We start from the raw sequence: 26,412 nt of genomic DNA, 5'->3' as shown, positions 1-26,412 counted from the left end.
TTGATTCATTTCCCAGTTTGTCTTTTTTTTTTTTTTTTTTTTAAATCCAAAGCTGATATGTTGATTCATTTTTTGTAGTACTTTTGTTTTGCGTAACATCCTTTTGCTGGTCCATTTTTGTAATTATTTCGTTTTTCCATATCCATTTACTGTCAACCTTTGTTTTCCCATATCATCCATTTACTTTCAACCTTCGTGTCACTGAACCTAGTATTCTCCGTTGTAATTGTCTTTTGTCTCGAACTCCCCAACACCTTAAGACCTCTCGTTTCTAACGAGTGTTCGGTGCTGGGATCAGGTAAGGCTGTGAATTAGGTCCTAAATTTGATCACCTTTGTGTGTGTGTGTATGTGTCTGTTTTGGATGTTCTCTGTGAACTGGCATGAGCGCTGTGTCCTATGCGTAGTTTAGTATTGTGTCTTATCTCTTCCTTTATTCCAATTCACTGCTAGTTTAGCCTATACATGCTTTTCTCTACACTGCAGTAGTAGACATTTAGACATCTAACTTAGACAAATTTAGCAATACGGCTATGTCTTTTGGCCCCTGCTTAAACAGACAGTTGTATTGTGGCTGGTTTTAGAATTGACGTTGTAGATCAAGTTTTGCCCTTTTTTTATGGAATCTGTCTAGTTAGTATATTCGTTCCGTCTGATTGTGTAGTAATTTTGACTTAGGTGCCTTAGATCGTTATCATTTGAATGCTTTTGTAGTCAGTATCTCCTTAGTTGCGTATTTGGACGTGGTTTTTGGTGCCACGAGTCTTATGCGTAGATTTAGCGAATGTTTTCTTTCGTGTAAAGTAACTTTCCGGTGTTTTACTTGTCCCAGACTTTAGAGAAAAATTCGCTCTTATATCTGTTGCTTTGCCCGTGATAAATGAGTTTAATTTTTAGTCGTTATTGCAATTATTATCGTAGTTATTGTAGTTATTGTGGTGCAGTGGTATTTTCCTGGCTTTGATGTATACGTAGTAGTATCTGTTTTATGTATATATAAACACGTATATTTAGTAAACTTGTAATAGTGTGTGTAACGCATGCATGCGTAGGAGAGTTAGTTGCAGAAACGTCACTCAAGTGTAGATAACGCAAATGCATTTGAGGTCCGTCCTCATCTAACTATTATCGTATTAATGATAGTGATAGTGTCACCATCTCCTCCTTCCTTCTTCCTCCTCCCTCAATCTAATCAATTCGACACCAACATCATCAGCAGCAGCACCAGCAACCAACCATCTTTCTTCGTGTTGTTGGTGTGCGCCGGTGGTGGTGGTGGTGCCCGCGGTGCCCGCTGGGGTATTTATATCTCCCGGGGGCTTGGTGTGGGCTGTGTTGTAGCTGCCGCCGTTATAGGGCGTCTGGTGCCTCAGTTACGATCTGTTCACTCGCTTACCTGAAGCTTCTTCTGCTGCTGCTGCTCTCGGCGACGATTTCTGTCGCCAGGTGCCCCTAGGGAAAGGCGCCTTTTTTTAATTAACTCCTCCGTCGGTGCCTTCGTCTGTAGAGCTGCAGACCCTACTGCGGCGTTTCGAGGAGAGACAGACGACGACGACGACGACGAAGACAACTCTTCCTGAGGTCTGTTGTCCTGCCAGGACACCTGTAGCGACAGTGGCGGTGGCAGGCGTTGTGCGCAGTCTCAGTCCAGCGAATGGCGACCTAGAGGAACTGAGGCCGCGTCCGTGCCCCATATTAACCGAAAACAAATGATAGAAGAGAGAGAGAGAGGGGGGAGAGGGAACGGGGCCTTGACAGACAAAAGCCACAGTTGGAGGTGTGCCACCCGTGTGTCAAAAGTGTCCCTGTGAATATGGTTGTATAAGTCGAAACAAACTCTGGTATGCGAGTGTAGGGTTTTGTGGGGTGGTGGCGGAGACGCTGGAGGAGGAGGAGGGGAGGAGGAGGAGGAGGAGGTGGTGGGGGTTGTGGTAGTGGTGGTGGTGGCGGCGGCGGGGGAGGAGAAGGAGGAGGAGGAGGAGGAGAAGGAGGGGCGTGGGTCGTGGCCGTCGCCAGAATGAGCGGGCGCACTCGTCGCCAGTACGGCAGGAGTGCCACTACTTCCTATTCCAGTATCTTGCAAGACTCTGGGGGGGACATCCTCAACAAGTGCTCGAGTCTCTTCAACAAGTTCGCCTCCAGGGTCAGAGCCGTCTCGCAGTCGGGGGATGATCGAGTGCCCCTCCACGACGCCTCTCACAACTTAGCCTCCTCTGTGGGCACCGGGGGGCACTCCTCTTCCTCCTCTTCTAATTCGTCTGCTGCTGCGGCCGCCGCCTCCTCCAGGGCTGCTGCTACTGCTTCCAGCTACCAGTATCCCATGCTGCTGAAGTACAGCAAGTACGACGACCTGCCTTCGAGTTCCTCTTACGACTCCAAGTCCTTTGGAGGCGATTCGAAATGTAAGACGTCCAAGTTCGAACCTGCCGCCTCTCAGTATAAGCCCGCTGCCTCGTCCTCCTCCACCCTGTCGTCGTCTTCGACCTACGGCTCAGGGACTTCGTCCTTGGGCTCTTCCTCCTCCTCCGGTTATGGATATTCCTCCCCATACGGGTCGGGATACGGGTCCTCCGGCAACTTCCGGAACCCCCTGACCACTTCCGCCTCCTTCTCCTCCTTCTCGACTTTCAAGTCCGACTACGACGTCCCCTCCGTCCGCTCCAGGTATGGGGGAGGCTCCTCCTCCTCTCGTCCTACCTACAACAGGACCTCCTCGGATCTCGGCTGCACCGATAGCTACGGCCTCCGAGGCGCTTACACCTCGCCCGTCACTTCAACGTCGTCCAACTACGACAAGATCGGCTCGCGGTACAAGCCCAGCCGTTTCCTGAAGCACAACCACCTCGCTGCGACGGGTTGCGACGAAGAGGACGAGTCTGGCGACGAACTGAGCGCCCTGCGGAAGAATGTCAGCTCGAAGAAGCTGGACTACTGGTCGCAGTATGGGTCTTTGTCCCCCAATATCATGGAAAGGTGCCTGGAAGGATCCAGCGCCAGCAGCTATAGTCGACTGGGTAATCTGAGTCCCCAGTTGAGGAGGCGTCACGGCGACGGCGCCCTTATCAGCGGAAGCGCGAGGCAGAGGGTCAACCGCCCCGTCACCGTCCCCGAGGCGAACGAGGAGCGCGAGAGCACGGCCTCCATCATGAACAGGTACTCCGGCCTCTCGACCTCCACCCTCGACACCGAGACGGGCAGCACCACCTCGTCGGCGACGCCCGATAGCGTTAATGACGACGCCGCCGCCCGTCGGAAGGAGAGGGCGCAGCTCATTAGCATGTATTCGCTGCCCCTTAACGTCTTGCATAACATCGGCAGCACCCACAATCGGAAGTTCCTCAAGAGGGTGAAGGAACCCGCCGGCGGGACCTCTGGCGATCACGACGGCGGTAGCAGCAGCAGCGGCTGCGGCGGCGGCACGAGTTACCTGGGCAGTCACTCGACTCGGCGCTTCGACCAGGTCAAGGAAATGGCGGCCAAAGTGACGGAGTTTTGTTCTTATATCCCTGAGGAAGAAGGGAGCCAGGGACCCCCGAGGAAACTCCTGTACGGCAGCGCCTCCACCAGCGACGTCCTGTCGTCCCTGGGCAAAAGCGGAGGCTCTGCCAGGGGATCGGACATTTCCAAGAACAGCACCCCCGACTCGGAGAAGTTTGTCTTGTACGACCCCCCGATCGTGTTCGAAAAAGCCGCCGTCAGGGAGAAGCCGCCCAGGACCTCGTCCTACGGCAGCAGCAGCGGCAGCACCAGCAAGCCTGCGAAGCCCACTTCTCTGGCCCTGATCAAAACCCACACCTTAGACCTGTTGCACTCCCCGAGCGAGTCTTTGAAAGGCTTCGGGAGCCACGGTGGCGACCGCTGCTACTTGGGGTCGTCCTTGGTAAGCACCCCGAACGACATGTACGGCATCGGGACGCGCACGGCGCCTACGACGCCCACCATCAAAGTGACCAGCTACTTAGAACCCGAACACGAGTACACCTTCACAACATTCAAACCGACCCACCCCGACACGACACACCCACTGCCCTCCTCCTCCTCCTCCTACAGAAATGAATTAGACAAACACATCGGCTACGTTCCAGCGCTCACGCCCAAGTCCCCCATGGACCAGCAGCAACAGCTCCCGTTGTCGTCTCTTTCCGTGTCTGTGAAACCCAAAACCACCACTTCCACATCCTCGCCTCTTCAGCTCTCTCTCACAGTCATACTAAGTCTAAGGCCGAACAGGACGCCTCGTACTCCTTACTCAAGTTTAAGTCCAAAGTCGTCGAGGGGCTGACGACGTCCTCCTCAAGCAAGAGCGGCGGGAAGGGCAACACGTCCTCCTCCACCCTCACGAATTCCGGGGTGTCCTCCTCGTCGACGACCACGGCGGCTTCCGGGCCGTCCTTCAAGAAGGGCGGAGGCGTTGGTGGAGGAGGAGGGGGAGGGGGAGGAGGAGCCGGCGTTTTAGATCTACTAGGAATCCAGGAGGTGGGCACCAAGCGACCCCATCTTGTCAGACCCCAGTTCTCCTCTTCCCTGAACTACAACAGTTATAGTAGTGTGAGTAGTGATGTAGGTAGGGCGGGAGGGGGTTGACCACTATACGCTCTCTCCCCCCTCCCCCCCTGGTGCTACTACTGCTGCTATTACTACCATAACTACTGCTGATAATACCACTACTATCATCATAAACGGTATCACATCTGCCCTGACTAACCAACACCTCTCTCCCTCACCAGCTCTGCAACACGTGCTGGCAAAATTAGGTAATTAAAACCTACATCTGTATCATGACTACTATCTCTCTCTCTCCTCTCTCTCTCTCTCCTCTCTCTCTCTCTCTCTCTCTCTCATTCATGTAATCATAATTCACCATCGTGATTAAGAATCGTAGAATATTGTAGAACAATACTTCACCATATCGTTGCTTGTAGACCGCTGTAGATTTTTTTTTATTGAGTATCCGATAGTTTTGTGTGTCTGTCTGTTGGAAGTCCGAACACTTTCTCTTTCCCTTTATGCTAGGTTACCTTTATTTATCTAAGAAAGAAAATACCTCGCATGGTAGTCTTAAGTGTTTATAGTTACCTTCTTTTGCTATGACGAGTACAAACGGTGTGTTGGAAGTGTGTGTGCATTGTTGTTTGTTTATTTTGTTTTTGCTCGTTAATCTTAAGTGTGACAAAAGTTGTATGAATGTGCGCGTGTATGATACATTGTGTGATATATTTTAACCCCTTGACTCTGCATATTTCATTTATGTTTATATATATATAGATGTTAAGAAATTTCTTTTGATCAATATTCATTTCCTTTTTGCAATGACAATATTGGTAAGATTTGGTAAAGTCCCCATGACTTAAAATTTAGCTTCTTATTAAAGTAAAGTGATCAGTTGTTTGCTCTTAATGAATTGCCTCTCATATTTGAGATAAAAAAATTAAAAATTTTTATTATAAGTATCTTGAATTGATCGATTGATAATTTTGATCATTATTATTGCCCTTTGAGTGACTTTTGATAAGAGATGGTGAGGCCGGAGCGGCCCAGAGCATTCTAATTTTGATGGCCTCAATGTATATCCCGCCATGGTGTTGTGGCCACCGTGGCTTCTCCCCTTTTGATCGTGGCCACCATTTTTGCCTTTCCCCTCTTTATCTGTCTTGTTGGTGGCCTGTTGCCCTGCCCTGCGGTGTGGTGCCCCGCCCCCGCCCATCTGTGAACACACGCCCCCACGACGCCTACTACAACGCCCCACGACGCCTCCTACGACGCCATCCCCGTCTACCGCCTTCGTCCACGCCCTCTTCCTCCTCCTCCGCTGCTGCTGCTGCCGATGATGCCCTGTGCCGCCCGTCGACGCCCACGAAATCACCACCATTGCTCCCCCTGATGTCGTCGTCTGTCGCGTTGGGTGTGTTGGGTCTATGTGGGTTCACGCCCTCGTCTCCCATATCCCCCCTCGCGGTGATGTCGACGTCTTTGGGTCTTGTTGGTGGTGGGTGGTTGTGGGCGTTCGCGCGCGCGCCGGCGGGTGTGGCATTCACGCCCGATGGCCGCTTCCACCACCCACTGATGATGTTGGCTGGTGGTGACGCCCTGTGGTGGTGGTGATGGCGGCGGCGGTGGTGGTGGTGACATTGACGACGCTGGATGTTGTTGATGCTGGCGATTTGATGATGATGCTGATGATCTGATGATGATGATGATGATGATGATGATGTTGGGTTGATGATGATGGTGATGGTGATGTTGATGGTGATGATGATGTTTTGATGGTGATGTTCTGATGGTGGGTGGTGACCCCTGGGCGGGAATGGCTTGCGAATGCAGAGTTCACGGGCAACTTCAGTCGAAGATGATGAAGACGGACATCTCATTTACCGCAATGGAGACGTCCTGCAAGATAGATGTTCGTGAATAATACTCCCTGTATTTTACATTTCCTTCTCTTTTTTTCCTTTTTTTATTATTATTATTCGTTTAATTTCACTCCTTCCTATCTCCTGCCTCCCATTATAGTTCTCCTCTTCTATCTTCTTCTATCTCCCCACCCCCTCTTCTTTTTCTTTCCCTTGTTGTCAGTTGTTAATTTTGGTACCATCATTTTCAGTCTCTCTCTCTCTCTCTCTCTCTCTCTCTCTCTCTCTCTCTCTCTCTCTTTGGTTCATTTTCCCTAAAGTCTGCTAGATATACCTCTCTTTATATTTTGATTTTCTTGGAAAAAAAAAATTCTGATATTCTGTCAATACTGCCTCCATTCCTCCTCCTCCTCCTCCTCCTCCTCCTTACTCCCTTCTCTGTACTCTCTTTTTTAAAAGACTACTACTACTACTACTACTATCCTACTATTACAATGGTCACATAGCTAAGAACACCAGACTCAAAAGAATAAAAAAAAAAAAAAAAAAAAAAAAAAAATCTTAGTAGAGAATTTTATCCTTAAATGAAAAAATTAGGCTTCACTTTCCATGGTTAGAAATTTCGACATTTGTCAAAAACAGTATTTTTTTTATACTTAAAACCCCCTTATTACCTACTTTTTTTTTTAAATTACTCTCGTTATCATATATTACATTGTACAGACAAGGCAGGTCCCTTTTATAGTAATAATATAATAATGGATATTATTATTATTATTATTGTTGTCGGTATTATGATTATTATTATTATTATTATTACTTGTAGATAACTCCTTTATATAGGCATATTTCGTCTATTTACACCTTCGTTCTCAATATTAACTTTTCATCGCAAAGGAAAGATTCTTTTGAGACCAGATGGAAGGGTTTGGAAAAAAAAACAATGAATAAATAAAATAAGAAAAAGGGGATGTGGAAAATAGAGAATAATCTTGAAAAAGAAAGGAAATATCACAGTTATCACTTTCTTTCATTGTTTGCTTTCTTTATCATCATTCGAGTCTTACTATTTTCAGATTTCCTCAGTTTCAAAATAAAAAAAATATATATATAAAAAATCAGAGAAATTAATTTTTTTTTATGACAGCCCACCGCAATTTTTTTTTTTTTGCGCTTTTTTTCGTTTGTTGAGCAAAAGGATTATTATTAATATTATAATCATTATTATTATTATTATTATTATTCCTATCACTCGAGAAGCGGTGGGCACCCTCATGCCCGAGTGACCTAGACTGACCTCCGGTCCCTTGGTCTCTTTCAGATAAGATCATCACTACGCTCGGAGAAGGCACCTTCGGGAAGGTCGTCAAATGTCGCGATTTACAGAAGTAAGTTTGTTTGTTTGTTTATTTTTTTACAGATTTCACTTTTTTCAGTTTTTTTCAGATTTTAGTCTAGTTTCAGTTTTTTTTTTTTTTTTTTTTTTTTTTTTTACAGATTTTAAATTACCTTAGAATTACCTTTCCCCTTGCTTTAAAAAATTACCTTAAGAATTACCTTTTCCCCTTGCTTTTAAAAATTACCTAAGAATTACCTTTCTCGTCTTGATTTTAAAATAAAAAAGTTTACCTTTCCCTTGCTACAATTGCCTTAGAATTACCTTTCCCTTACTTGAAATTACCTATAAATTTACCTTTCCTTTACATTAAATTACTTATAAAATTACCTTTCCTTTACTTAAAATTACCTATAAAATCACCTTCCCCTTACATTAAATTACCCATAAAAGGCTTCATTGTTTTTATTTATATATATATATATTCATTTATTGCATGACTTGAGAATATTGCGGTTTTATTCCGCTCGTAGTTTGACAGCGGGTACAGAGTAGGTATTAAGTATATATATATACATATATATATATATATATATATTATATAATATATATATATATATATATATATATCTCTCTCTCTCTCTCTCTCTCTCTCTCTCTCTCTCTCTCTCTCTCTCTATTCTTTCGTGTACTTGGAAATTTCCTTTCTTCTTTTTTTTATGTAGGCGAGATGATTAGTAAAGCCCCCATTTTCCAAAATTACCTCAGCCTCAGCCTCGAACAGCTCAGGTCCTAAAAGCGAATCTCATGATGATGATGAGAGAGAGAGAGAGAGTTTGTGTGTGCGTACAGTCATTGATTACTAATACTGGTGACAAAGATTATGAGAGAAGCTGTCCTAGTCATAGGTTCAAGCTAAAATTATTCTGAACGTCAGGTTTAAGCAAAAAAAAAAAACATAGTGGGAGACTTATAAGAAGCTTGCTTTTCAAATAAGGATTTTGGATTTTCGTGAAATAACCTTGTGATAAAGTATATAAAGCTCGCGAGTGGTATAGGGCACCACGTGATGTCATTCAGTGGATGTTGGTCGAATTGATCTCTTATCATAAAGTGATCCTACAACCATAATGTTTCAGATCTGAGTTTTTCTTTTAATCCTTTATTATCCCTTTCAAATTCTCTATGTCATAAGAAACTTTCCCAAAATAAGCATAAATTATTCTCTTGTCACATTACAATATGAACTTTTAAGTATTTACATATAGATTAGTCCTCTCTGTTTCCAACAGTGTGTGTGTGTGTATTCTCAAGACTAAAGAGTACCTTGTCTAGAATACCTTTTGACCCGAATCGTTGATTTGGCAGGTGAACAACTCTCTCTCTCTCTCTCTCTCTCTCTCTCTCTCTCTCTCTCTCTCTCTCTCTCTCTCTCTCTCTCTCTCTCTCCAATAGGGTCAGGTTGGCGGAGGGTACTGCTGTACTTTTGTGCTAATTTCAAAATCGCATCCTCTTTGTTACCTGTCTGGTGTATTTATCTAGTACGGATGTATTGTCCTGAGATGTTAAAGTCTAGCCCAGGTGTGGATCGGAAACGGAGGGGGGTGGGGGGGTGGGGGGGGGGACTGCCAGTTGCAGTAATTAATCCGAAGGTAGAGGTTGATAATCATGATTTAAATGTAATTGAAACCCCACAGCTGAATGAAACGATTTGCACAGATTTAGAGATTATTACTATTATTATTATTATTGATGAAGAAACCCAGAAGGTGTAAATGTGAAGATGTATTGGATATTATATATATATATATATATATATATATATATATATATATATATATATATACACGAAACGTTTTAGTGACTTGTGCTATTAGGAAAATTTGGGATTATTATTATTATTGTTGTTGCTGTTGTTGTTTTGTATGTAGTAAAGCAAACCACTAATCCCATAGACTAGCAAAGGAATAATCCTACGCAGAATTTGATATTTTTAAAAGACGTAAACGTATAGAATAAAGAATATCATCCAGTGGTCTCCCAAATGTATTATAAGGAATAAACAAATTTGAAAATGAAGCTTAAAATACACTCAAATGACTTGTGGACTCCTTGTAGCAACCTGACCTAACCCCACCTCGGCCCAGAAACTCAAGGAGCGTCGCGTCGTATTTTTAGTGAGGTTTTGTAGTACAGAAACGAGAAGAAGAAGACGACGACCTTTTGGGCCTTTGGGGTATTGGTGTTGGCAAGCAGAGGTGATGGTGGTGGTGTCCAGTGCAAAGGGGACACATTTCGTCCTGGTGATGTCCCACAGTGGAGAGTGGAATGGCTTCGGTCCACTTCCTCCTACTCTAGTAACCCAGTTTCATTTTTTGGTTGGGGGGTGGGTTGGGGGAGGGAGTAGAGAGGTCTCACTCACCAATGTCTTGCACACTCGTTGTTCGTTATGTGCATGTTTTGGCTAACGCTGGAGAAGCAGTAGCTCTTGGTGTATGGAAGGTGCTCGTTTTGTGTTAGTATTTCGTCATCCGGAATTATCTTGGGTCGTGAGTGAAGTCAAAAAATAATCCAAAGTGTCCCAGGTTTGAGATTGCAATGAAACTCTATATTAAAGCACATTTCAGTTATTTTACTGTGTCGGCATTCTTTTAGATGTATAGATCCTTGTCCTAGAGTTGGAGAGATTCCTTGTCCTAAAAATAAGAAATTCCTTGTCCTAGAGTTGGAGAGATTCCTTGTTCTAGAATTAAGAAATTACTTGAAAAGATTCATTGTCCTAGAGTTAAGAAATTCCATCTCCTAGAATTAAGAGATTTTTTGTCCTGTAATTAAGGAATTCCTTGTCCTAGAGTTAAGATAAAGAGACAGAACTGGCCAATCTCAGCGATGGATGAAACGGGAATTCTTTCCCAGGGGGACGAGTCTCCACCCCCCCTTACTCTGTATTTTTGCAAATATTTAATAATGGAGCCCTATAGATTTACGGGAAACTCCACCCGCTCCCATCCGCTGCGTATAATCGTTGGAGCTTCTTGATGTGGTATTGATCAGATGGGAGAGGGAGGGGGCTTTGGGGATAGGATCGTATAGGATTGGATGCGTATAACTGCTCCGTCTTCGTTTGTGTGTGTATTACTGCTAAGTAGAGGATTCGACGGAACCATCTTATAAACAAGGAGGGTCGGCGAAACGTAAATAAACAACAGATTTGTCTTGCTTACCTTTACGTAACAAAGCACTGAGTGTGTATTTGTGTGCATGGTTGCGTCCGCATGTGTGAATGTCGCGCTATGCAACCTGTATGTATGTATGTGTTTGTTTGTTCGTTCCTTCCTGTATGGATTTACGTTACTTGCTTTTACGTAAACAAGCCCAGTGTGCATGTGTATATGTGTGTGTGTGTGTTTCTTTGTATAAGTGAATCTCTCTCCATGCAGCTTGTATGTATGTGTGGTTGTACTCCGATAGCAGCCAGCCTAGGTACCAGCAGAGAGAGAGAGAGAGAGAGAGAGAGAGTATAGTAAGGCCGGGCCAAGAACGTACACCAACTCTTCGGCACTTGGATATTTTGGCAAACCGTCCCCCAGGGGAGAAATGCGACTTGCCTCGGGTAGGTGCGTCCGTTTGTGTGTGTTTGTTTGTTTGTGCCCAGTTGTAGCATAATGAATCGTCCGGTAATGTTGTGATTGGTTTGTGGGAATGGTAAGGGGGCCGGGTACAAATGGCTGTATAATTGTGGTAATTTGATCATACTTCTTGTTATGGAAACCTGAACAATCTTATGCAAGGATGAGCTTACGCGTTTGTTTTGATGCCATCTCTTTACAACGGAATATAAGACTCTCTCTCTCTCTCTCTCTCTCTCTCTCTCTCTCTCTCTCTCTCTCTCTCTCTCTCTCTCTCTCTCAACCTTTTTGTATTTGTTATAGGTACCATTATTTGTACCACGCAAACGAAATGATCTCGGGTCACAAACGTTGAAAATAAGAAATTCCTAGTAGTTAATTCGTTGTTTACATTTGCTTATGCCCTTTCCTGTATCCCCGCTTGGCTTCCTGCCCTTCTCTACTCTGCCCTGCCTCGGTTAGATGAACCTGTGCCTCTGATAATGGGGAGCACTGTAAGCAGGACAACACTCGGCAGATTGTTGGATTTCAATAACGCTTTGATCAAATGCTGCTGCTGTCGTGTCCTCTCTCTCTTTTCATAAGTTTTTCTCGTTCCAAGATCAACTTCGAGCTTTTGATATTTCACCTTTTCGTAAAACCAAAATCCACCAAAATCTTCTTCTTCTTCTTCTTCTTCTTCTTCTTCAAGGTGTTTGTTCTTGTGGTCACGCGTCCTCCGCCAATCTTCCCCTTATTATACTATAAAACTTAAAGAAAGTCCTCTTGTATTTATATAGTTGTATGGCCATCGATTCGTCTCTCATTATGGTCTCCGATCTCTTCTTGACCTTTTCTGGAGGGACAAATGACCTCCCTGACTCCTGTGAGTCATGTCATATCACTTTACCGTGATGCATATATATACATCGAGCTACAAATGTCCCTTAATATCTAATTCGCCCTACCTCGGAATAAATATATATTTTCATATATGTTAACCGAAGGGGAATTTTTTAGTCGATAAGAAATTTGTCTCTTTCGGAATCCGCGACCATAATGTACTAGATGTCATCATTGTGTGTACGTTCATACGGTGTATACAAGAGACACATTTCAGTTGTGGGGGACTTGAAGCCCAGAGCAGGTCAGGTTGATGCCAGTTTTGTGTTGTGGAGAGAGAGAGAGAGAGAGAGAGAGAGAGTGTATTTATATAGTGTCAGGGCCACCACACACATACACACACTCTTCCCTGCCTCTCTCTATACCTTCTCCTCCCCTCCCCTTTGGCCGTGCTCCTTCCTTTTTCTCACCATCTCGTCGCCCTCATCACTAAACGCATGAGGGTCACTTTTAGATCGGGCCACATTCGGCTCCCTAGGAACAGGAGAAGAACGTGATGGTCAGATTTTCCTCCTCTTTTATACGGAGCTATAAAAATACCCCCGAGTCTCCTATACAGGCGGATACAAAATTTTTATTTCCCACTTCTTGGATTCCGCGTAAAAAAAAAGAACAAAAAAAATGTGAGATGGGGCGTCACATCGGGTGCTGTGCTCTTCAGTCAGCCATTACCTGTGTTGTTGTTATTATTGTTGTCCTCTTCATGTAAACGTTATTTTTAATGAATGTTTTGATTTTTGCATTTTTATTTCCACCTAAAGAAAACACACACACACACACACACACACACACACACATACACCTAAACACGTAAAAGGATTCAGACCTAACTTCAAAAGCTGGCATTCGATCAAGAGTTGAATTTAAGATTGAATTTGGATTTAAAAAAAATAAGTGCTGCCTGTTTTATCTCCAGTCGGGCTGTTTTTAACTCAAAAGCACTTTCCGTCATCATGGCCCTTCCACATTTCATGTAGATTATTTCAAAGACGGAAACCGAAACATTTTTTATTTTTTGGACTCGTTGCCAATGAGGTTTTCTAAGTTCAGTCTCATTCGTACAAGAATGTGGTAAAGAACTGGTTTAAGTTAAACCAACCGGTTTAAACTTGTATGTTTGTAATGTCTACGATTCAGAACTTGCGTCTGTTGTGTAGTATCTTTTGTAATCGCTCATGTTCTTGTCCTTAAAAAGCTAGTTCATGATGTAGCCTATCGGTGGTCTATAGATCCACGCATGTTGATTTTATTGAGGGAAAAAAAAAAAAGACTCCTTTAATATAGCATCATCATTTTGCACCCTCAACGTGCCCAAAAGTATTTAAAGAGGGCAATACCTGACGAAGGTTTATTATGGATCATAAAATCTCAACTGAGAAAATTCATTTCCTCGTCTTTTGACAATCTTGAACCTCTTCCGAGTTCCTTGTCCTGACGAAATCCTCTGAAATGTCTTCATTTCCAAGCGTGACACCACTATCTTCTATATCTTCGCTTCCCCGACCTGACCAGAATCTCTCACTTCTCATTTCCCATTTTATAGGAGGAAGAAGAAGAAGGAGCCGTTTCCTCACTCCTCCTGACTGCTAGCTATTTTGCCCATTCCGATGGGTGATTCAGGACAGAAATGAACGACGCCGCTTATATTGGTTTTTAGGACCAAATTTGGCACGATCTCCTAATGTGTGGTGATGCTGGGGAGGGAGGGAGGTGGGAATGGAAGGAAGGGGGGCCTAGGGGGTGGGAGAAGGAGGAGGAAGGGCCTGATTCAGCTACCCCCTTGTTGTAAATTGGGCTACCACTTTTTGAGTAACAATCCAGTGAGCTATCCGTTTAATTCTAGCGACCTGCTTTCTTCGCAATATGAAGAGGTCCTTGACTCCCCCCTCCTTTCTGGAGGTATATAATATTTTGGTTTTCGAAGTCGGTTTTTTTAGCTCTGGTGTTGCGAGAGAGTGAGTTCTCGAAGACGCTATCGAGATGACTTGCAAAATGTATCTGAATGTATCCGGTATATTGTCCGGTCTATAGTCTCGTATTTGTCGTCTTGACATAACTTGTAATTTTGATACATATATACTCCTCTCATTGTAGAAGACACAGTCGGACGGGTTTCTAAAATAAACTCCTTTATCTTGAGATGTTCTTCATTGAACGCCTGTTGGTGGTGGTGCCCTCCGCCAGTTGCGCAACCGATAACATTCCATCGATACTTTCGACGCAGTTGTCGAAGAGCGACGAAGGGTTATTTTTCTGTAGAAAGTGTGGAAATCCCTTGCGAGAGCTGCTGCTGCTGCGGGGACACTCTCTCTCTCTCTCTCTCTCTCTGGGGTATGTATAGAGCGTGAATCAAAGCATGGGTTTAGCGCCGCCTGCCAAGGTAGGCAGCTAGCCTAGCTAGCCTAGCCTAGCTAGCTAGCTGGCGTCTTTGCGACTTGTTCCTATTTTTGCTCATAATGCCCCCGAGTTTGGGAGGAGAAGATGATTACCGCTTCAGAAACCTGCGAAAATAATTTCCTTTCGGGCCTCCTCCTCTTTCCTCTTCTCTTTCTCGGCCTTCTTCTTTTTCTCTTGTTTATCACCATCGCGCAGTATTGGCGATGTGTGCTTCCCCCGATCTTGGGTAGAACTTGACGCCAGAGAAGTGGTTGGAATGTCCGTTTCTTGATCCTTATTCCACGCTGGGAGGTACAGCACAAAGAGTAGGAGAATGGTTCGCTGTTATAGTTGTTTTATTTCAAGGGTTTTTCTTTGAGGTTTTAGTTTTAGTTTGCCATACTGATTCGTAAGTTTTTTTTTTATTGTGACGTATGGATACTGGTATTATTATTATCCTAAAAGGGAGCTTCACTTCTGCACCTACTACTTTCTTTAATATTCATGAGAACGAAAAAAGTATATTCGAATAGTATACTGCAATATTACCTTATTCCATTTTCTATGTATGAGATAAATGCTTAAGATTATGTCATGTGATGATTTATCTTTGTGACGAATATGTGTAAATTTAATTGGACCCCTAATTCAAAATTGCCTGTTAAGTGTCTTGGGATCTTTAATACATATTGACCCCCACGTGTTTAGTACAAGCCCTTTGGGGATAACCTTGAAAACATAAACAATAGACTGTAAATATCATGAAGATAATGAAGTCGAAGAAACATTAGTTCTGGATAACGACCCCCGAAAACGCTTGGGAGGGGGGGGGGGGGGTCACCATCTCTAAAAGATCCGTGATTGTAACCAGGCTGTTTAAATGAAAAGTGTATAATCATTGTAACTGATACAAGCATTGTGCTGATCATTTTAACTGATACAATTATGTAATGTATTAATTTCCCCCCCCTTTTTTTTATTTCAGTGATAGGTTCATAGCACTGAAAATTATCAAGAATGTCGAAAAATATCGCGAGGCTGCAAAGCTAGAAATAAATGTCTTGGAGAAGTTGGCTGAAAAGGATCCCTTCAACAAACAGTGAGTATTTTTGTTTTTCCTTTTGTTTCATCACTGAAAATTGTCTTACTGTATATTCTCATTCAGTTAGTTAGTATTTGCTTTCACACCAACATTTGCAAAAGTACAAATGTTAGGAAGAGAGTTAGGTAAAAGAATTTTATTTAGTGTCACAGTGGAGTAATTAGTAGTTGCTATTGTTGTAAATTGTGGTTCACTCAGTTCAAATCCCAACCAAATATAACTTGCATTACCTCATTAGTAAGTTATAAATATTCCAGTATTTGAATTAATAATAAGTAATAAAAAGTATTATTACATAGGTTACATGTTAGGCCATCTTAGTATGACTACAGATGTTCTGTTTTTCTAATAAAGTACCTTTGTCTCTCCCAATGTTGTGTTTTTAACTTCATTTGCATTATATATCAACTCATCTTAATTTTTGTCATTGTTGATGAGAGGTTTCTTGTGTACATATATTGAAAAGTCCTGAGGCACAGTAACCTATTTAATTTTTGAAAATTTATGCTGAGGACTCATGTATAAAACTCACTTTTCTTTCTTAACAGTTTGTGCGTTAGAATGCTAAGCTGGTTTGATTACCATGGGCATGTGTGCATCGCCTTTGACTTGCTAGGTCTAAGTGTATTTGACTTTTTGGTAAGTATGTTCATTGAAACCAACTTGGTTGATTCTTTATCATGAAATTAGTTTCCAGATGTTGAATTTGAAGGCAGTGCCCCTGTAGGCTTGTTTCCTATGAATAAGGTTTATCTTGTGAATGTAATAATATTTTTAATGTGCTATATGTAAGTGGCTTTCAACTGAAACAGAATTTACTATATTTTTTATGTAATAATTAATTAGTGATTTCCTCTCTTTCTCTTGTAGAAGGACAACAATTACCGTCCGTACGCGTTGGATCAAGTTCGACACATTTCATATCAGTTATGTTACGCAGTCAAGTTCCTACATGATAACAAACTAACTCACACTGATCTCAAGCCCGAAAATATTCTCTTTGTAGACTCCGATTACGACCTAACATATGATCCAAAGAAGGTGAGGAACTAGTATTGGCTACAGATCTCATGCCGTTTTTTGAATAAGTAACAGCAATATTTCACCATTACTTTATTGTACATTATTCCATTGTTTTCATTGAATAATTTATGATTGTTCCAAAATTAACTTCATTTCTGTGGAAGTGTTGGGGCTGCTGGCTTAAGATCTCATGGTTTGATTTGAAATAAGTAATATATTAGAAATATTTTACCCTTACTGTATTGGAAATTGTTCCATAATGATTTTTGCTGAATATGTCTTCGTCATCTTTAAAATAACTTCCTTTCCTGTTCTCGAAGAAACGAGACATCAGAACGGTGAAGAGGACGGACATACAACTCATTGACTTCGGTAGTGCTACATTTGATCATGAGCATCATAGTACAATTGTATCGACTAGACACTACAGAGCTCCTGAAGTCATATTAGGTGAGTAGGTATAGTGCTGTACAGGCAGTCCCCGGGTTACGATGGGTTCGGCTTACGGCGTTCCTAGGTTAAGGCGCTTTTCAATTATATTCATCAGAAATCATTTCCAGGGTTACGACGCATGTTCCATGGTTACATTGCTCATCTGGCAGAAGAAATATGACACCAACAATGCAAAATAATCAATATATGAAGGTTTTTTATGCAAAATGCAATAAGAATGCAGTTTACATAGTTTTGAATGCACCCAAAGCATTAAAAGTAAGGTTTTCTTTGGATTTTTGGTGATGTTCCACCTTACGATGATTTTCGGGTTACAACGCGTCTCAAGAACGGAACCCCCGTCGTAACCCGGGGACTGCCTGTATTGTGTATATGAGGCTCCTTGCATTTTACTTGATTTTGTAATACTGTACTGTATATAACACCCATTTTTGTCCATTAATGAAGTTATCTTGTTGACAATTCATAATTTGAAAGTATTTGTGATTGTCATTAAACAAGTTAACCTGTATAGCTGTTATATCCTTATATGTTTACAAATTTTTATGGTCATATACTGTATAAAGTGAAATATTTTGTTTTCCTTAAAGTCTGCCTGCAGTAGAAATTATACCTTGATTCTCTTAGCATTTCCTCTAGGTAAATATTACTGATCAACCTGTCTTGTTACAGAGTTAGGATGGCAACAACCTTGTGATGTGTGGTCCATCGGATGCATTATGTTTGAACTTTACCTCGGTATCACATTATTCCAAACGCACGATAACCGTGAGCACTTGGCTATGATGGAACGCATTCTTGGGCCCATCCCATACAGGTGAGAAGTCTTTGGTATTGAGGTTTTCTCCAATTCTTGTCTGTCCTGGAAAAATGTCATGGGAAATACTTAAAAAAAATGTACTTTGACCAAATGAATTGCATATGACTTCTTCAGTAATTCTTGTTTACTTCATATGTTGATGTCTTGTTCTTTGCATAACTGATGTTCCTTGTTTTTTTTGTAAAATAACTGTGTGTTTCACCTGACATTTAAAAAATCACTGATTTCTTAAATGTGTTATTTTAATAATCACAGAATGGGCAGAAAAACACGGACCAAGTATTTCTACCATGGTAAATTGGATTGGGATGAGAAGAGCTCGGATGGGAGATACGTCAGAGAAAACTGCAAACCTCTTAGAGTGAGTGAACTTTTTTTTTATAGTGCATTCACAGTATGTACATATCTTGATGTATAATTTTGTTAATGCTATATTTGTATTTAATCCATCCATGTAGCTTTTATTTTTTGTGCATCAGTATCCTTATAAAACTAATTGAGTATTAATGCAAGTTTACTCATTAGCTGTCTTGTGTTATTTATTTACATTAGTGCAAATATTTGGTAATTTTAATTAAAACTGTGTTTCTTAATGGTAATATGTAGCTGTCTGAAAATAGTAAGTGCCATCTTTATCTTATCCTTGAATTTGTTTTTCTGATTTTCATCTCATTCTGTGTGCTTTGCAGAGTTATCAAACTAGTTCAGATGAAGATCATCGTCTACTTTTCGATTTAATCACAAAGATGTTGGAATATGAACCAGATCAGCGAATTACTCTTGGCGAAGCACTAAGGTACGCCACCTTCAAGGAGTTTCAACAATGTGTAATTAAGTAGATTAACAGTACCAAAGAGTTGCATTCACTTATAAGAGTTCTGCTGGAATGTCTGCTCGAGAAAAGGTGGTTGAAAATTAGAGCAAGGCAAAGTTGAAGATGCTGGACTGTAAAGCAGGGAGAGACCAAAGGACAGAAAATTAGTGTTGTTTTGAGCCTAAAGAGGTTGTGCAATGAATCTTTGCTGTTATGTGTGTGTCATGCGAGGTGCATTGTGAAGGGTGCCCTCCTAAATGACCTTGATAGAAAAAGTTTTAGAGTAGTACAGTAATGATTATTTGTCCAGTTTTATTCATATAGGCAAAGCTAAATAATGTACAGCATAGCATTGTCAGTGGTTAAGAAATCAGGGTGTTATTGACAATATACATATTTTGAGCCACCCAGAGTTTAACATAAATCTTTGTGATCAGCGTGTTATAGGACTGTTGTTATTATATTGGTAATCATTAGTAAGAGTCAGGTACAGATGTAGTGTTGCTTGTGCTGGACTAATAGATGTCAAAATAAATATGGTATAATTGATATGTGTAAATGTATTTTGGTTTTCACCAAATCTGTTAGTTTTAATGGGTAAAAGATTTTTTGTAGAACTGTACAATACAGTTCATTTATAGATATCCAGCACTGTACCATAATTGACTTTGCAAAACTTGTTTGACAAGTAGCATGGACTTGAATGATGGATGTTCTTTTGCATTTTTGACATGCAGCCATGATGATAATGAAAGTGTTTTTCTTATTCCCTTTCCAGACATCCGTTTTTTGACAAGATAGCTGCCATTCACCGACTGGGGGACGAAGCGGTTGGTGATCTACGAGAACGCTCACACTCCCTTTCGCGGTGATGTCAAGTATTCCAAGAATCTTACAGTGCTGCCGCTTAACTGTACCATCCCTTGCACCCTCCCTGCCTCATCATAGCTCTCATACAGTCATGTACAGGAGAAGGAATTTAACCACAGCATCAGGATCCTTGTTTACAATAACTGACAATTGAGAGAGAATCTCATTTTGGGTTTTTTCATAGCAAAGTATTTTTTGCTTCATTGAACTTGACTACTTTTATTTTAGACAGGATATTGTATGTACAAGTTTAATGAAATCGGAAGAAAGTAGGGTATATATATATATATATATACATATATATATTATATGAAGAGATAGTTTGTTGGACTTATTTTGATTAATGAAGTTTGATAGCTTCATTAACGAAGACTATTTCATCAGCCCCACTAGATTGTAGCATCGTAGTTCGTTTCGTAAAGTGGGCTTCGACATTTGGAAATGATATTCATTTCCAGTGTGAGCTATTCAATGCCTGTGGCATCGGGAGGGAAACAAGGTAATTTAAGAATAAAAAAGAATTTTACACATTTGCATTAAGTTGTAATTAACTGGTATGTTTTTATGGCTATTGTTTTAAATAAATGAGGCTATTGCAATGCTGTTTATTTCTCTGAGTTAAAGAGCAGACAGTTAGGTGAGTCCAATGTAATATAAGAAAATGTATAAATTGAGCCTTGGACATTAGTGAAATGTTTTGTATGTGTTGTGAATGACTCTTAGCAAGTGAATTATTTTGTATTTTTTTTTATTTCGTACTAATACTGTACTTGAAGTTGTCTTTTTTATCTTGATGCACAAAACTACTACTAGTGTCAATTGTTTTTTCCTTTCTTCAGTCTTTCTCGTACTGTGCACTGGTGTGGAGAAATAAAGAAGATGTAACTGTGAATTTTGAAAATGCATTTGACACTGTCAGAGAAAGCGGACTCTTCAATTCAGTGTTTTAGATAGCAGCTGGAATTTTACAGGATTGGTTAATAACCATGACATAGAGGAGAAATGCTCTACGGATACAGATTCGTTTTTATGTGATAGTACTTTCAGCTCTGTTGTGAAAAAAGGAAAAATGCTAATCAGTCAAACTGGTAATGTGTACTTACTGGTGCAAAGTGGAAAGTAAATCTTGAAAAGTCATTTACTCTTACAATTGACAAGCAGAAATGGAGGTTGATTTGGACAAATTAGGCGGGGACGAGACTCGCCCTCATTGTTCATATGCTGTATAATGTATATATATTAGTTTTCTGTGAAAATGTCCCAACCCCCTCCAGAGTTTTATATTGTATGAGTGTATTTAAGGATGGATTTCTTTTTTTTAACTTTTTTTTTCTGGTGAATCCAAAGGATTTCATTGTAACTGGAATAGCAACTAAAATCTTTAGGGATGAGAATTAGCTTGTGTTGAAGACAATTGTAGGATTGTGGGCATTTCCAAATAGAGGTTATTATCCAACCTTATATATATATTGACAGGATGTATAGTGAAAGATTGTTGATCATGTTGAGGTATGAGTGGTGTCGTTATTGCCAAGGCCATAAATTTGTTGCTCTCAATAAATATTTTCATTTAATTATGTTTTGATAACCTTTCTAGAAAAACTATGAATTACATCTCACTAGGTGAAAGGGCCCTTAGTCGACTGCTAGCCACATGTAGGTGCAACGTCGTGTCGCACTTACGTGCAACATAGTGTGAAAGGGCCCTTACAGAGTTATATTTACCTAATGCAGGTTCGAATCCTGCTACGAGCATCAGAATTTCTCCATTTGGATCTAAACTCTAAAGGCTTCGTAGGACAAGTGCATCTGAAAAAATTATAGAAACCGAGAAATTACGTGGTTATTACAATTGCTAACTGAAAAATGAGACATTTCATTGCTTTACACCTTCTATAAAACATTTGCTTACGAAATATTAGACATTTAATTGCTTTACAACTTCCATAAAAACTTTGTTTACTGAAAAATTATAGACATTTAATTGCTTTACACCTATAAAACACTTGCTTACTGAAAAATATGACATTTAATTGCTTTACACCTATAAAATATTTGCTTACTGGAATATTAGACATTTAATTGCGTTACACCTTCTATAAAACAGTTGCTAACTGAAATAGACATTTAACTGCTTTACACCTTCTATAAAACAATTGCTTACTGAAAATTTAGACATTTAATTGCTTTACACCTACAAAACCATTGCTTTCCGAAATATTAGACATTTACTTGCTTTGCACCTTTTATAAACAATTGCTTACTGAAAAATTAAACTACTTTACACGTACTCGATGTTTATAAACTACCTTTACACCCTAACCTTGGTTCGTTGAAGGTCTCGCTCAAGTCTTTGCTATTCTGCAGTGAATTTAAGAACGGTAATCTCAACTAGCAACACACGAGATTTCTTTTTGTAGGATTTATCAATAGCGATATTTAATTTTATAGGTGGGAATTACCCTGGAAACCTTTGCATTATGTTAGGTGACATTTCAAGGCAATGTGCACCTGGGAACGAGGCACGCTACTAAAATAATGGTCAGTTTTAAGGAAAACTTTAAATAATTACAAAAAGGGAGGGCACAAGTAGCAACTACGTCTCACAGAGGGAATGATATTTAATGGGAATATTGCGTAATTGGAGGCACATGTTGAATATAAGAAAAGTCAGTTATGAAGTTAATGGTGATGTTAATACAAGATTATGTTAACTATACAGACTGCTGATGATCCAGGAAAGGTTGCACAGAGCTGTTAGTGCCAAATTGTTCGTGGGGAGAATGGCTAGATGCCAATGCAGAACAAGTGAATATTACCACACTAGGGCCAAAGATGGCAAAAGGTGTTATTACTCTGGTGGCGTAAGAACAACCAAGAACTGCAGCAGTTGTATACTAATCTTGACTTGGATGAAACTGCTTCCTTAACAATCGTTCAATAAAAAATGGGAATTTCTAATGGAAAGATGGATCAAGAAAGGTCGTGTCAAGAAAACTGAATATTGAAAAATGACAAATTTGGGGTCACGTATTTTTAAAAGGAAATGAAAGGCTTGTCACAAGTGTTTGGACAACGAAAAGAAGGTGAGACTATGAGGAATGCGGACATGCGAAAGAAACCAACGCATCAGTCACGTAGGTGGCAAGAAGTACAGGGTGTTCAAAAAGTCCTAGTAGCATTACAGGTATTTCTTGCTCCTGTATTATCACTGGAAACTAGGAATTCTTTGAAGAGAATGGGAACCCAAGACTAAAATCTAATTGTTTGTCTGACACCAGGATTTGCCTAACAGGCTGATACTAGAATATAGTTATTGTCACAAGCGTAATTACTGGCTACTACAGTGCTACTCGAGTTCTGGTTTTACTGAATGTGACAGCGCTCACATAAAAACAAGGATAAGTACCCAACTCTCAAGGACATCGTATCAATAGTTCCACTACAATAACAAACCCGGTCAACCATTGTAAAATTGTTTAAGGGACGATTTCAGTATAATGTTAAATGTTAAAAGGATTTAGTTCAAAAAAGGGGGAAAACCTTGATTAATTTTGTGGTATATTACAGATCTTATTATACTAATGGTATTACAATTGACAGTTTTAGCCTTCGTAGAAGCATGCAAAATAGTTTTAAATTGACAGCAATTCTGTCCATGACATCAGTCAGGAGAGAGAGCGCGAGCAAGAGTGAAAGAGCGCGAGCTAGAGAGAAAGAGCGCGATCGTGTTCTGAACACCCACTTTCATCTTATCCCCTGAAGAAGAAACTCACAAAACTAGATTGAAAAGAGCCCTTAATTTGATATCATGGACCACTGCAATTCTTTTAAGATATCTGAAAACTACCCCAGTACCCAATTAGGCGTTTGGACTACCTCGAACATTTTTTCATTCATGTTTCTCAATTGCCACATTTGCAAGTTATTCAATTATCAAGGAATGTGTTAATAAAACTATCGATAATAAACCTAGCAAATGCATGAATCCACATTCAAAAGCTTACTTCAGTTCCCATGTAGTACCCATGGGAAATGTCCTAATTATTAATTTCACTTAGTACACAAGTTACTTGAGCAAGTAACAATACTACTGGTTTTAAAACGCACAATGGAAATGTTCGATTCTCGAAACTCCTCACTGAAAAATCTAAAAGCATTCATTCGGTAACCTTCACTAGAATTTGACCTTAAAACTACAGCAAAAATCTCTAGGAAAACAAATTCTAATCAATGATTTCCTATGGCGCCAACGGGGATGCATAGGGCCTTTATGAACTCATGCCACCACATTCTGCCCTGGGCTAACTCTTCAAGATCTCTCCAGCACTCATCCTAGGCCTATATCTCTACGAGCCAACCCATAGCTACTCTACCTAAATATCGAATTAAAACTGCATTTTCACTGGAAAATATTCCCAGCTATCGTGTCAAAAATGTAGTAGTACTACAACACTACGGCTTAGAATTAATTACCTTGGAGATTTAAAAAAAAAACTGAGTATTTAGCTATGATTGGTTTACTTGTCGAAAGGCCTCACAGATTTACGCTATACTTCATTGCAAACATTTCTGGGCCTGTTAATTTTACCCCCTAAAAAGAGTATCTGGCTTGTGTACTTTGAAAGGTCTTTCATTACAACGTCTTAGCCAAACGCCACAAGTGCAAGAATTCGTTGCGATCTGAAAATTTTGCCAAAAGTCGTCGATAATCATGTAGCAAGGGTCGTAAGATAATCACCTCAAGCGTTCGAGTTACCATCATGATCACCAAGTAATTTTTCATGTCATTACGCTTCTTAGACCAGTAAAAAAAACGTAGGATTATTTTATCATCCACATGCGTCAGTGCCAACTTATAGTACGCTTGACCAGTACAATAATTTCTCTGAAATTAAGCTATTAAAAACGAATGCTAATCAAATGTAAGTTCACCGAAGGTTATTAAATTTTGCAAGTGTCTGTTAGTTCCATATAGTTAGTGTCGCGAAAAATTAGTGCACGAATTTTCCGAGACGTATCTTCCGCCCCAGTACAGAGAGGGGTCAACTAACGCGCAGTTAGTCAAGTATATCTTCGGGGGCGCATTTGAACGGAAATATTAAAACAAAATGTCTTCTGCTTCTATTTTATATTTATCTGGTCTCTGAGGATTTCTTCTGTGGTTCTGACCCTACTTTATGTTTATCCTGTCTCTGGGGATCTTTTATAGTCCTTAATCCACAATCTGCTTAGGATCTCGGCATATAAATGCCAACAGTCCAGTACAATGTTTCATCCACTAACACGCTGTCTTGAGGTAAAAGTCTCTGTAGATATAGGTTTCTTGTTTAATCACAATCGTAGAAAAGCTAAGTAACCATGCCAAACAATTGCGCAGTTTATGGTTGTTATAATACGAAAAAGATAAAGTTTAATCAGGACATTCGTTTCTTTCGGTTTCCGAGGGATGAATTTTTAAGAGATGCTTGGATACAAGCATGCAGACGCTCAGACAAGATTAATCCAGATCATGCCGTGATTTTCTCTGTACATTTCTGCAAAGAAGATATCGCTGAAGACATGAAGTCACGTCTCCTTTGTATAGAAAGGCCCAAGAATCAACGGATATTGAAGAAGGATGCAGTTTCATTTCTTTCTCTGCCCAAAAGTAATTATTTATTTTTACTGATTTTCGTGAATTTTACGTTGAAACCTAATTTTGCCAGGAAAATAAATATATTTCTCTTACGAAAAACATAGAAATTAAGTACAGCATACAACCAAAAGCAAATGATAAAATAAAAAAATATCCTTTATCAAGTGAATGAACATTAATGCTCATTTCATGATATAAATAATATGTGTAATTCCTAAATCTCTTTCTGGTCGCACCTTACTCTATTTAGTTCTTTTGTTTTGTCCTTCCTTTAATATTGAAACTGCAAAACTACTATTTGACTATGTGACACTTTTAAATAGCTAATATATATATATGTATATCTTACAAGTGTGTGATGTGTTAGTGAATTACATACAGAGTCTTGCTTGGAGACAGATTGAGCTGTAGAGGCAGCCCTCTTGAATGGTGGAATCTGATGTGTATGCATTTTTAATCTGGAGGCTCTCCGTACTGTTGCCAGGGCAGTTTGGGGTGTGTCGAGTATGTACATTCGTTTGTACGGATGTCACAGGTCTAACCGACCGAGGCACTTGCGAGAGAGACACATTCCTTTTGTGATAGGAAAGAGGTCGGTTGGTAAACGCCAGGTGTCGGGAAAAAACCCAATCTTAAAAGGTATGGCACATATTTTAAATGACTTAGAAACAGTTGCTTTTGAAAAGAGAGAGAAGTGTGAAATGTATCTCTTTACTTAATATTATGTTATGTATCTTTATTACAGATGGGCTCTATTCCATGATATTAGAGATAGGATTCTCTATCTTGACTAATGCAATGAAACAATTGACATTTTGGGTCTGGGAGTGAATACTTAGCCAGGAGAGTGGAATAATAACTTATTAGTTTTCTTTGCGGGGCAGACTTGGGTTTTTATCACTATGACTTATTAATAATTTTATTCTGTTTTTATGTTCATCTGCTTTGGGTAATAAATAGTATATTTTTGTATTCATGTGAGCTTAATAGCCTAATGACATGTTTGCAGATAGAGGGCGCCGCTGTCAACAGGTAAGGGTTTCCAGTTTGTGTAGTTTTGTCAAAAGGGTGTAAGATATATATATATATATATTATATATATATATATAATATCTATATA

The 26,412-nt window shown here is 40.4% G+C and overlaps 2 protein-coding genes across 9 annotated transcripts in view; both read left to right on the top strand.

Moving 5' to 3' along the window:
- LOC135204308 (serine/threonine-protein kinase Doa-like) overlaps positions 1-21,228 on the top strand; it is a 244,284-nt gene extending 223,056 nt beyond the window's left edge. For all 8 annotated transcript variants that reach the window (XM_064234469.1, XM_064234468.1, XM_064234467.1 and 5 more), the window contains 10 exons: positions 6,321-6,399; positions 7,671-7,737; positions 15,558-15,671; positions 16,223-16,313; positions 16,545-16,715; positions 17,018-17,147; positions 17,823-17,967; positions 18,226-18,331; positions 18,660-18,766; positions 19,563-21,228. In XM_064234469.1, the coding sequence (XP_064090539.1) occupies positions 6,321-6,399; positions 7,671-7,737; positions 15,558-15,671; positions 16,223-16,313; positions 16,545-16,715; positions 17,018-17,147; positions 17,823-17,967; positions 18,226-18,331; positions 18,660-18,766; positions 19,563-19,656 (1,104 nt within the window). In that variant the 3' untranslated portion in view covers positions 19,657-21,228. The remainder of the gene's footprint in view (positions 1-6,320; positions 6,400-7,670; positions 7,738-15,557; positions 15,672-16,222; positions 16,314-16,544; positions 16,716-17,017; positions 17,148-17,822; positions 17,968-18,225; positions 18,332-18,659; positions 18,767-19,562) is intronic.
- On the top strand, positions 52-4,419 carry LOC135204307 (serine-rich adhesin for platelets-like). Its single transcript, XM_064234466.1, has one exon. The coding sequence runs from the start codon at positions 2,017-2,019 to the stop codon at positions 4,279-4,281; it is 2,265 nt and encodes a 754-aa protein (XP_064090536.1). The 5' UTR covers positions 52-2,016; the 3' UTR covers positions 4,282-4,419.
- Positions 21,229-26,412: the final 5,184 nt, after the last annotated feature.

The sequence above is a fragment of the Macrobrachium nipponense genome, chromosome 44 (assembly GCF_015104395.2).
Source record: "Macrobrachium nipponense isolate FS-2020 chromosome 44, ASM1510439v2, whole genome shotgun sequence".
In the NCBI taxonomy this organism is placed as follows: Eukaryota; Metazoa; Arthropoda; class Malacostraca; order Decapoda; family Palaemonidae; genus Macrobrachium; species Macrobrachium nipponense.
Note: the sequence above shows the minus strand (reverse complement) of the source record. Positions and strands in the feature narration are given on the sequence as shown.